Source organism: Sorex fumeus, unplaced genomic scaffold (assembly GCF_029834395.1).
Source record: "Sorex fumeus unplaced genomic scaffold, SorFum_2.1 ptg000082l, whole genome shotgun sequence".
In the NCBI taxonomy this organism is placed as follows: domain Eukaryota; kingdom Metazoa; phylum Chordata; class Mammalia; order Eulipotyphla; family Soricidae; genus Sorex; species Sorex fumeus.
In genome coordinates this window covers 992,685-1,003,322 of record NW_026606139.1, presented here as the reverse complement: position 1 = coordinate 1,003,322, position 10,638 = coordinate 992,685, and the positions used below count along the sequence as shown (strand labels likewise).

Genomic DNA, 10,638 nt, shown 5'->3' with positions numbered 1-10,638 from the left:
ATCACTAAAGGCAGCAACCCGCTCGGGGGCGCGGACACTTACAAAAAGCATAGGGAGGAATGTGAGGGGCAGGGTCCTGAGGTGGCTGGGGTTGGGGGTCTCCAGACGCTGGACAGGAGTGGGGTAGGGGTCAGGGTGAGTGGGTCTGGGAACCAGGAAGACGCTGAGGGGAGAGTCGAGCCACGGGATGGGTGGAAGTGAAGGGACTTAAAACCCAGATGGGCATAAAACCCAGATGGGCACAGTGTGGGTGAGTGGACGCTGCCTAGGGGTTGGGCCAAGTGTGCCGATGGGGCTAACTGGGACTCATGAGCACACGGGCAAGGACTTCCCAGCAACGGGGTCCACAGCTCCAGACTCCCTTGTTGCTACCAACAGACTCAGGACCTCCCTCCCCACCCTAGAGCCGGCTCTGTTCAGAGCACGGACAGAGCTACCAGACAGAAAGTCCATGAGAGATTGGCATGAAGTCGAGGTCCACAAGCCTATCTGGGGCTCTGTGAATGGAGGGCAAGAAAGGCAACAGAAGGGGCACGATCCAGACAAATACCATGTTTATTTCACAAACACTGGGAAGACAGGATGGGGTGGGACCTGGGGCATGGCTGCGCCCAGTCATCAGTGACCCACTCCCCACAATAAGGATCCAGCCAGGCAGTGCCACCAAGTCGACAGGCGGCAAGAGTGCAGGGATGGCTCCTGAACACCAAGCCTCCAGAAAGGCTAAGGGGCACAACGCCAGCTACCCCAGGAAAACCACAAATAAATAAAGAGGGGGGCACGGCCACACCCATACAGACGATCTAGTCACCCATCTTCACTCGGGAAGTCTGTAAAAGAGAAACAGGAGAAATCAGGCAGGGAGAAAGGAATCCTTAAGTCACGAAGGAATTCTGGAAGATTAGACTTCCAAACCCGCAGCAGGAGGAAGGACGGTCACCCAAGAGACCAGAGAGGGCACTGGACCCGGATGGATATGTGACAGACATCAACGGGGGGCTGGTGGACAGCCACAGAGTAAGGCTGTGGGACAGACAAATGGAAAGAAGTTGGCACAGGGAGAGTGCCAGGACCCAGGACAACTCGGCCAGGCACCCACAGTCTCTTAAACCCTCAGCAAATCCATGGGACTCACGCATGTCAGCCAGACACACCAACACAGAGGGCTAAAGGCAGACAGGCTCCCCACCCAGCCTAGGCGACAAAGAGACGAAGAGACCGCACCGGCACAGAGAGACTTCATGGAAGAGACAGAGGGAGACGTAAAGCAACAAAGAGGAAAATAGAACGGTTGTCGGTGATACCAGATTGCAGACAAAAATAAAGCCTCGAAAAAGGGATAACCAGAAGAGGGAATGAGGTTGGAAGCTACTGCGGACTTCTGGGTGACGTGAGGGAGGGGGTGGTGCTGGACGGGGACCCGAACTCAGAAGCTCCCCAGGGAGGCTCCGCACCTGAAGGATTGCCACGATGACACCGAACAGGCCAATGGCACTGCCAAAAATCTCCACGATGAGAATCTTGACAAAGAGGCTTGGGTTCTGCGCATCGGCCAGTGCGGCTCCACTGCCCACGATGCCCACACAGACTCCACAGAAGAGGTTAGACAGGCCCACCGTGAGGCCAGCCCCAAACATGGAGTAGCCTGCGGGACGGAAAGGGAGCAGTCACGCCAAGGTAGGGCACGGGGAGGGGCAGTGGAGGGCCCCGCGTGGAGCAGGGGGGGCAATCGCCACCCCAGTGCTCCCAAGCTGGCACGAGTAGATGAGAAAGTCCAAAACGAGGAGGATAACGACTGGGCAAGGGGGAACAGGTGAGAAGACTCAGTTCAGCTCTTGGTCTTCACACTCGCTTACCTGCGTGGTAGTTCCGATGGCCAATGGCATGGGGTTCGGTGGCACTGAAAGGCTATGGGAAGCAGAAAAGGATCAGAAGCCACCCCCTATGCCTTGTGCCCGTCCTCTATCCCCATCAATAGGCAACACATTCGACACACTATAAAACTTCTGCCCGCCCCAACCTGGTCCTCCATACCTCCGCCATATTGCTAATGACGATTGCCATGATGATGCCGTAGATGGCCACAGCCTCACAGAAGATGATGCTGGAGGTGGTGGACCGTGGGGGGTAGAGAAGGAAGATAAATGAGAAACCGACCTTCTGCTCCGGAGTCCCCAGACCAACTTTGTGCCACGGTACCCTGGCCCATCAGGTGGCAAGTCCCAAGCAGGCCAGACACAGATGCAGCGTTTTCCTCACGACCTCCCACAGCCCTCACTCACCTGACCAGGTTCTTGGTCTTGATCCTGGGGGCCTTCACCCCTCCCCCAATGATGGAGGAGCCGGTAATATAGATGCCCCTGGGGAAGGGTAAGATATGGAATGACAGGGCCCAAGTTTGCCACCGGCATGATTAAGAACCCGGTGACACCTCCTGCCGTGACTCAACTCCTCCCCCTGGCACCACGCTCCACAGACTCACCACGCTGCCCCCACCACCGACAGGGAGATGGCAAGGCCAATGCCCAAGTTCGACCACATGAAGGGGGAAGTTTCGGTCAGGAACCTGGGTCGGAGACAGGGAGGAGGGCAATTCAACGCCGGTGGGACACACGACCCACCCGCCTTCCCAACCCACCCCTCTCCCAAGCAGTGCTCGGGAGTGCCCACTTCGGACGTTTCAGAGCCCCACACCCCCCACCCCGGGAGACCCCACTGGGGCAGTGCTCAGGAAACTGAACCGGGCACGCTGGGGGATGGGACTGGGGCCTGTGCAGGCAGGCAAAGCGAGCGCTCCAGCCCTCTGGGCTCTTTCCCCACCCCACCCCACCCCCCCAACCACCCCCGCCCAGCCCCGAGCACTGGGCCGAGACTTCCTAACTCCCAAAGACCCTTACCATGCCACATCGAAGCGGAAGCCCAGGTCAAAAATGGTGTAGCAGATCCCTGCAGCAGGAAGAGAAAAAGGGGGCGGTGAGGGGGTTGGGGCACGAGGGGCCCTTCCCTCGAGCAGAGCTGCCAGGCTCGGTCACGAAGCTGCGGCGGCCCGAGCTCTGCCTACGCACAACCAAGTTCAAGGGCGAGTCTCCAGGCAGGCCTCCAGGTGGAAAGCACAGCAGGCCGCCTCCATGTTCCGTCACTCCCATCCCAGGGCCCCTCCCTCGCTGACAGCCCCGGCCAGACCCAGACCCAGACCCAGACCCGCCTCGGGCAGCCGGCAGGGGCCTGAGTCCCCCGGGGCAAGGAGGGCGCAAGGGCTCGGCCAGGCCGCGCCAGATCCCACCAGATCCCGCCGGCCCAGTGGGCGCCGCTGTTGACCCAACAAGCCGGGGGAGGCCGGGGTGGGGGTGGGGGTGGGGGTGGGGGGCAGCGGCCGGCAGGAAAAGCGGAACCGGAGCAGCCGCCGGCTCGGCTCGGGATCCGAGTGGGCCGGTCAGCCCCGGGAGAGGGCGGACGGCCGGGGGCCGGGGGCCGGGGGAGGGGCGGCGGGGGTGGCAGGCAGCGCCCGGGCCCCGCCGCGCCCCTCCCCGCGCGGCGGCAGACCCCGGGGCTCCGGCAGGGGCGCGGCCCGGGAGCACGAGCCGCAGAGCCCGCGCCGGGGCTCCGGCACCCCGGGGCCCCCGCCGGGCTCGCTCCGGCCCCGCCCGCCCGCCAGCGCCCGGCCTCACCCACAACCGCCACGCAGGCCCAGAAGGCCACGAAGACCCCCGAGTAGAGCAGCGCCAGCCCCGTCATGGCGGCGCGACGACGACGGCCGGGGTCGGATCGCGGGGCCAGAAAACCGCGTCCCTGCGTCCGCCGTCCGCCCGCAGCCCGGCCGCCCGCCCCGCAGCGTCACCTGACGCGCCCACGTGACGCGCCGCCCCCACGTGACCCCGGGCGTCGCCGGAGCGGCGCGCGCCGGGGATTGTGGTCGCTGGAGTCCCGGCGGCGGAAGGGGCCGCCTCGGGGCGGCCGCGCCCTCCCTCCGCCCCCCTGCTCCCGGGCTTTGCCCACGAGCTTTGCCCAGCTGCTCCCACGCAGGTCCCGCCGCCCGCTGCGTTGCAGGCCGACCCTGCCGCGGGGGGTCCTGCTCTCCGCATCGGGGTCCTCTGCCTGCTGCAGCATCCTTGTTCCTGCTCACCCCGCTGCCCAGCTGACCCCTCAGACCTCTAGAGCTCCTTTTGCCAGAAAACCCTAACTCAGAGGCAGGGCGCTGCGCTCGCTCTGGTGCCCCAGTGATGTCCTGATGATAGATCATGCCCTTCCCCTTTAAATAAGTGTGTGTGTGTGTGTGTGTGTGTGTGTAGTGAGTTGGGGAGCTAACATACTTTTTGTTGAAGGAGCGACACCTGGTTCCCCACCACATCCTACACAGTTCCACCCACACCAGCCAGCAGCTTGGGGGACAGCAGGGCCGCACCAGGTGAGGTAGGTGGGGGTCAGGTGGTACTGGGGGTGTAACTCAGGGCCTGACACATCCTTGATGACTGTGCCCAGGGATCAGTCCTGGTGGTGCTCAGAGGACCATGTGGAGTGTTGGGGATGGAACCCGGGTTGGCTGTATGCAAGCCAAGTCCCCTACCTCTTATCTCTCCAGCTCCCCAAGTATACTCTTGTTTCTGGGTCACACCCAAAAGCGCTCAGGGGTTTTCTCCTGACGGGCTCGGGGCACCCTATGGAATGTGGAGGGTCAAACCTGGGTTGGCTGCGTGCAAGGCAAGAGCTCTACCTGCTGTGCGATCACTCTGGTCCCCAAAGTATACTTTCAATGCCCCACTAAGCCTCCACCAATGTGGCTCCTCAACCCTTACCTGAATTTGCTTTTTAACATTCCTCCACTCTCTTCACTGGCTTCAGTGCTGCTTCCCTTATGGAGGAGGGCGGGCGGGAGATGGGGAAGGTCACGCTATAATCTATAATTGACCTATATAATACAAGCGATAGAGGGGCCATCTCTCCTGGTTCTCCCTAGCAATGGGAGTCTCTCCTAGTGGAGTTTGGCACAATGGCTGCTAGGATTATACCCTGGGCCTCCACATGCTAAACATGCCTGCAGTCCTTTGAATTCTCTTCCTGGCTCTCCCTGCTCTTTCTTGAACATTCTAGTCCACATCCTACTGCTCATACTTCTATCCAGTTGGCTTACTCTAGAACTTCTTTATTTTTTTATTATTTATTTATTTTTTGCTTTTTTGGGTCACACCCGGCAATGCTCAGGGGTGACTCCTGGCTCTACACTCAGGAATTACTCTTGGCGGTGCTCAGGGGACCATATGGGATGCTGGGAATCGAACCCGAGTCGGCCGCGTGCAAGGCAAACGCCTTACCCGCCGTGCTATCTCTCCAGCCCCAAGAACTTCTTTTTTTTTTTAAAAAAATTATCTATTTATTGGCTTTTTGGGTCACACCTGGTGATGCACAGGGGTTACTCCTGGCTTTGCACTCAGGAATTACTCCTGGAGGTGCTCAGGGACCATATGGGATGCTGGGAATCGAACCTGGGTCGGCCATGTGCAAGGCAAATGCTCTACCCGATGTACTATAGCTACAGTCCCTCACTCTATAACTTTTTTTTTGGGTCACACCCAGCAATGCTCAGGGGTTATTCCTGGCTCTGCACTCAAGAATTACTCCTGGTGGTGGTGCTTGGGGGACCATATGGGTTGGGTTGCGAGGGATTGAACCCAGGTCGGCTGCATGCAAGGCAAACGCCCTACCCGCTATGCTATTGCTCTGGCCCCATCTTTTTTTTTTTTTTTTTTTTGCTTTTTGTATAACTTTTTGTCATCTCATCTTTACTGACCTTCAAAAACCTTCCTTGGGGGCTGAAGCGATAGCACAGGGAGTAGGGCGTTTGCTTTGCACACAATAGATGCGGTTCCCAGCATCCCATATGGTTCCCCCGAGCACTGCCAGGAGTAATTCCTGGGTGCGTGAGCCAGGAGTGACCCCTGTGCATTGCCGGGTATGACCCAAAAAGCAAAAAAAAAAAAAAAAAAACAAAACCTTCCTTGGTCGTGATGTTTAATGTTGCCAATCCCTCTTCCTTATTCCCTTCCCCAACGACGTTCTGGCCAAGTATTCTGCTTGTCCACCCCCCACCCAATGTAAACACCAAAAAGATTTCTGTTGAGGGACTAGGGAGACGTATAAGGCGTAAGGCTGCATGCAGCCAACCCTGACTTACTCCTCAGTACTGCATGTGTGATCACTGCCAGAAGTGATCCCTGAGGACAAAGCCAGGAGTAACCACTGAGCACTACAGGATATTGTCCACCATGACCCCACCGCCCCCACCAACCACCACCACAGGAAAAAAAAGAAAAGGTTTCTGTTGAGACCCAGAAAGAAGTTGTAGAACATTAGGACATAAGGTGCTTGCCTTCACGCCGCCGATCCTGGTTCAATCCCTGGAACCGAATCATTAATCCCAGAACACTGCTGGAAGTGACTACTGAGTACACAGTCAGGTGTGTCCTAACACTCCACCCACCCCCAAACTTTTTGGGGGGAAGTCACTGCTGCATTTCCAGTGCTTCATACACACAGATGTGCAGGACTTATCTGTAGGGGCTGCAGAGAGAGAGTATCCCGAGTAGGATACCTGCCTTGCACCCAGCAGACTTAGGTTCAATACCCAGCAACCCAGATGGGCCCCCAAGTCCACCAAGAGTGCAGAGCCCTGAGCAATGCTGGGTGTGACCAAAAAACCAAACCGAAACAAAAATTTCAAAAACCAAACCAAACCAAAAGCTTAAATAAACCAAACCAAAACTTAAATAAAATTCTAGGTGGTATTTACAGTAAAAGAAAACACCTTTCAGAGAGAGTACAAAAGTTAAGGTGCTTGTTTTGTGTAGAATCAATCCTCTTATGATCCCTGGTACCTGAGCACCACCTGGAGCAACGTCTGTGGGGGGGGGGGGGGGGTTGTGTGTCAACAACACCTCCCTGAACACCACTAGCTGTGGCTCAACTCTACTTCCCCTGATGAAAAGGAGAAAAATACTTTGCAAAGCAGGATTTTAAGGTACATTAAAATGACAGCGGATGTGAAATGGCAAAAGAACATGAGTTCCTGCTCATATCTGAGATCCCCCAGTGCCTCCATCCTCTCTCCTGTGCCAAATACCCTTTTCTCCTATTAGTCTTTCCTCCAAGAGCGCCAGCTTAAGGTACAAACACTTCCCCACCCCCCGCCACAAGCTTCCACCAGATCCATCAGAGAAGGGTGTGCTAATTACCTACAAAACACCCCCTCTCCCCTGCGACACCGTGAGGACGAGAATTCAATTTAAATCTCCAACCACAGGACCCAGGCAAGAAGCATTCTGCAGGGTTTGATGAATGAAAAGAATCCGAAGGAGGAAAGTATCTGGTTTATTCAAGTTTCTGTGACGTCTCCCTGAGGACACAGCTCAGGGTTGGTGCAGAGCCGCAGCGTCCCAGGAGGAGTTGGGGAGAAGCTCAGAACTACACTGTACTCTCCGGGGCCACTACCAGTGTACCCTCGAGGGCCACGACCAATGTGACTGAGAAACAGACATTCCCACCTGACTCCTGTTTCCGTTAAGCGCTGCGACAGAGCGGCACTGGGCAGCACGAGCCAAACTCTCTGGTCCTCAACTGGGGGCTGTTCTGCCCCCACAGGACATCTGTCAATATCCAGAGACAATTTCAGTTTTCACAACTGGGGAGGGCCACACTCCTAGCATCCGCTCTGCAAGAACCAGAGATGATGCCAGGTGTCCTTCCTGCGTGCCCAGGGCAGCCGGCAAAACCAAAAACAAGCTGGCTTCAGCGGTGTGGGCTGGCCCTGGGCTGAGACCCCCAAGTGCACATAGTACAGACTCACTGCACAGGAACTGCAATCAGTAGACGTTGTGGCTGCTCCCAGGAGGCCCAACGGGCCCAACAGGCTTTCGGAAAAGTCCTAAGTTAGGCCACAGCAGCCCACCCACAGGCACTTAGTAAGCCAGTCTGTGCTATGCCGTGTGCTCGGATGGTGCCCTGCTCTGCCCAGGCGCTTTGAGGAGCAGAATGCTTAGGGGTTGGGGGAAGAGAGCAGGTGTCGGCTCGGACTACGTCCATGCGCAGCTCTGGTCCCCCACTATCCGCTGCTCCCCTCATCCTCGTAAGCGATGGCAATCCCCCGTCTTCCGCTCACAGCTCCTGTCACCGGTGTCTGGCCCAGGCGGGGCTGCAGGCCCTGCCAGCTCCGGGCGCTAAGGAAGGAGGCTGCAGAGGGAGGGGGGTGAGACTTTCTGGGCCCAACCCAGGTTAGAGTCAAAAGGCCGGGAGTGGTGCTGGATGCACTTACCTGCAGGGCTGCTCTCCATCAGCTCCAGCTGCGGCCGTGGGGTCAGGGCCGAGCCTCCGGGCTCATTCGATGGCTTCCACGAGGAGGGGGGTCGCAGCTCCCCAGTGATGAGTGACACATCTGGGCTGTCCCACAGCTCCGAGTCGGGGGGTGGGAGGGGCACGTGGAAGGGGGAGCCTGGGAAGGAGAGAGAGGATCCAAACTGGCCCCGGGACTCTGCTGCCAGTGTGTGCCGCTCGGCTGGGCCGCCACTTACCAGGCAGCAAGTCTGCATAATGGGTGAGGTGCGGAGCCAGGCCGGGTGGGGGCCAGGCAGGGTTGCAGGCTGCTTCCAGCTCACACGGCGTCAGAACAGGCCGGAAGAAGCCACCAGAAGGTTGGGGGGCTAGGGCCCCCAGAGGACAGGCCAGCAGCACGAAGACATCCACCTCCGGGAAGTTGGCCAGTTTGGCAGGAGTGGGCCGCCCGAGGGCCAGCACGTAGCTCCGCTTGCCGGCAGCCTGAGTGAGGGTCCGTAAGTGTGCCAGGGCCTCCTGGTGCCGGGCCACACCCATCGTGCCCGCCAACAGCCCCACCACACGGGCGTCGCGGGCTCTCTCCACCAGATAGAGGCGACGCGCCTTGAGCCGCCCAGCACGGGCACTTTCGTCCTGAGTCCGGCCAGTCTCTGGACAGCAAGAGAAGAAGGGCCGTCCCGGGGCCCAGGCCAATAGCAGCCGGCTCAAGTCTGGGTCCAGGTCAGGGCTGGAGCCGGCCTCGGAGCCTCCCACGTAGAAGGCGCCATACTCTTCCAGACGGCGTCCTGGGGCCAGGGGGAAGCGGCGCCCCAAACACTCCATAGGTGGAGACTCTGCCTGGGGGGAGTCCTTTGGCAGGGGAAGGGCCGGGCTGGAGACAAGCAGGTCTGGGTACTGAGGGCGCAGGAGAGCGGCCAAGGGCTCTGGAGGAAAAAGGGATGGTGTCAGGGTTGGAGCCTCCAAAAATACAGCTCCTAAATAAAGGCCAGGGTCAAGCCTGTAAAAAAGGTCATAGGGAAAGGAGGTACACAGTAGCTGCCCGCCCTTCCCAGTACCCCACCAAACCTCACCCAGGGCATGGGCGCAGGCCGGCTCACTCAGCAGCACGACGGGGGCACTGCACTCAGGGTGCAGGGCCTTAAAGGCCTGAGCACAGAGCTCCAGGGCCACAGATCGCTGACCAAGAACAAAGGCCACTGGGAGTGGCCGCGCTGGAGGGCTCAAGCAGGCAGGACCAAAATGGACCAAGGCCTGTGCTCCGGCTTGCTCGGCGCCCAGAACATCCACGCAGCAGCTGCAGGAGAGACACCATTAGTGAGAGGAGGGCTCCTGGGAAAAGCCGCTGTTACCCACGGCAAATACGGTCAGAAAAGACACGCTGTCACGGAGGGGGATGCTAGTGATCAGGGGAGGAGTCACCACGAGGGAGAAACAGCTCTGGGGGCCAAGCGGGTCGCAGAGGGGGAACGCCGCTGGCACCCGCTTCCCAAGACGACCTCACTTTCCAGCTCGAGTTCACACCTGCCATAGGCCGTGTCCCCCAGGACAAACATCTTGGAGCCCGTGATCTCCTCCAGTCGGGCGGCGACGGCCCCAGCATCTCCCAGTAGCTGATCAGGGAACTGCAGGGCCACCTGCAAGCGAGGAGTCCGGAGTCAGGTGCGCTCCGCCCCCACCCGCATCCTCGCACCATTCTCCCAGGCTCCGGATCCTCCTCCGGGCGACCCGTGCCAGGGCGCCCGCCCTCCCGCACCTGCCCTCACCCGCTGGCACCCCAGGCCGCGGACAAATCCCGCGATGCGCTCCAGCTCGTACACGCGGCCCAGGTCCTCCCGAGGGGTGCGCGGCCCCCCGGCGCCCGCCTCCCGCTGCAGCGCCGCCTCCGCGGGGCTGCTGAAGGTGGACTCCATGAGCACGGCTTGGGGGGAAGCAGGGCCAGCCGCACCCCTGGGTCCTCCCAAGCAGTCCCCGGAGGATCCGGGACCCGACCGGGACGCGGGAGCTGACGCCAGGCGAGAGACTACAACAGGGCACCACGCACTACTACTAAACGAGCGCTTTCAGCACACGTGGGGCCACGGCGGAGGCTACTTCCGGGAGCATAAGGCGGGGCTTGGGAGAAGTCTGGCCAATCCTCAACCAGCGCAGTCTCCGCCCTCCAATCACAGCTAGTCTCTCACAGAGAACCAATGGGCGGCCCGAGCCTGAGCCCGACGGGAAGAGCGCGGGGCGGGCGCAAAGCCTCCTGGGGGTTGTAGTCCCGCAGGCCCTCGATTCCGACCTCGGACACCGAGTCGCCGCGGTTGAAGCGGCTGCTTC

At 59.6% G+C, this 10,638-nt stretch overlaps 2 protein-coding genes across 2 annotated transcripts; both read right to left on the bottom strand.

The window, feature by feature from the left end:
* Nucleotides 1–537: 537 nt before the first annotated feature.
* Nucleotides 538–3,838, bottom strand: ATP6V0B (ATPase H+ transporting V0 subunit b). The gene is made up of 8 exons (XM_056130975.1): nt 3,669–3,838; nt 2,898–2,946; nt 2,483–2,566; nt 2,283–2,360; nt 2,035–2,104; nt 1,857–1,908; nt 1,455–1,645; nt 538–830 (listed from the first exon to the last, which is right to left on the bottom strand). The coding sequence occupies exons 1-8, from the start codon at nt 3,733–3,735 to the stop codon at nt 804–806; spliced, it is 618 nt and encodes a 205-aa protein (XP_055986950.1). The 5' UTR covers nt 3,736–3,838; the 3' UTR covers nt 538–803.
* Nucleotides 3,839–7,760: 3,922 nt separating this feature from the next.
* Nucleotides 7,761–10,325, bottom strand: DPH2 (diphthamide biosynthesis 2). Its single transcript, XM_056130969.1, has 6 exons — nt 10,083–10,325; nt 9,841–9,953; nt 9,390–9,613; nt 8,559–9,242; nt 8,303–8,479; nt 7,761–8,220 (listed from the first exon to the last, which is right to left on the bottom strand). Exons 1-6 carry the CDS (start codon nt 10,227–10,229, stop codon nt 8,093–8,095), a joined length of 1,473 nt encoding a protein of 490 aa, XP_055986944.1. The 5' UTR covers nt 10,230–10,325; the 3' UTR covers nt 7,761–8,092.
* Nucleotides 10,326–10,638: the final 313 nt, after the last annotated feature.

Excerpts from the sequence above, each read along its gene's own strand:
- ATP6V0B (XM_056130975.1), bottom strand. The coding sequence starts at position 3,735 with ATGACGGGGCTGGCGCTGCTCTACTCGGGGGTCTTCGTGGCCTTCTGG. Across the intron at positions 2,947-3,668 it reads GGCCTGCGTGGCGGTTGTGG|GGATCTGCTACACCATTTTT; the intron begins GTGAGGCCGGGC and ends TTCCTGCTGCAG. Across the intron at positions 2,105-2,282 it reads AAGACCAAGAACCTGGTCAG|CATCATCTTCTGTGAGGCTG; the intron begins GTGAGTGAGGGC and ends CACCACCTCCAG.
- DPH2 (XM_056130969.1), bottom strand. The coding sequence starts at position 10,229 with ATGGAGTCCACCTTCAGCAGCCCCGCGGAGGCGGCGCTGCAGCGGGAG. Across the intron at positions 8,480-8,558 it reads TTATGCAGACTTGCTGCCTG|GCTCCCCCTTCCACGTGCCC; the intron begins GTAAGTGGCGGC and ends TCTCCTTCCCAG. Across the intron at positions 8,221-8,302 it reads GATGGAGAGCAGCCCTGCAG|CCTCCTTCCTTAGCGCCCGG; the intron begins GTAAGTGCATCC and ends CTCCCTCTGCAG.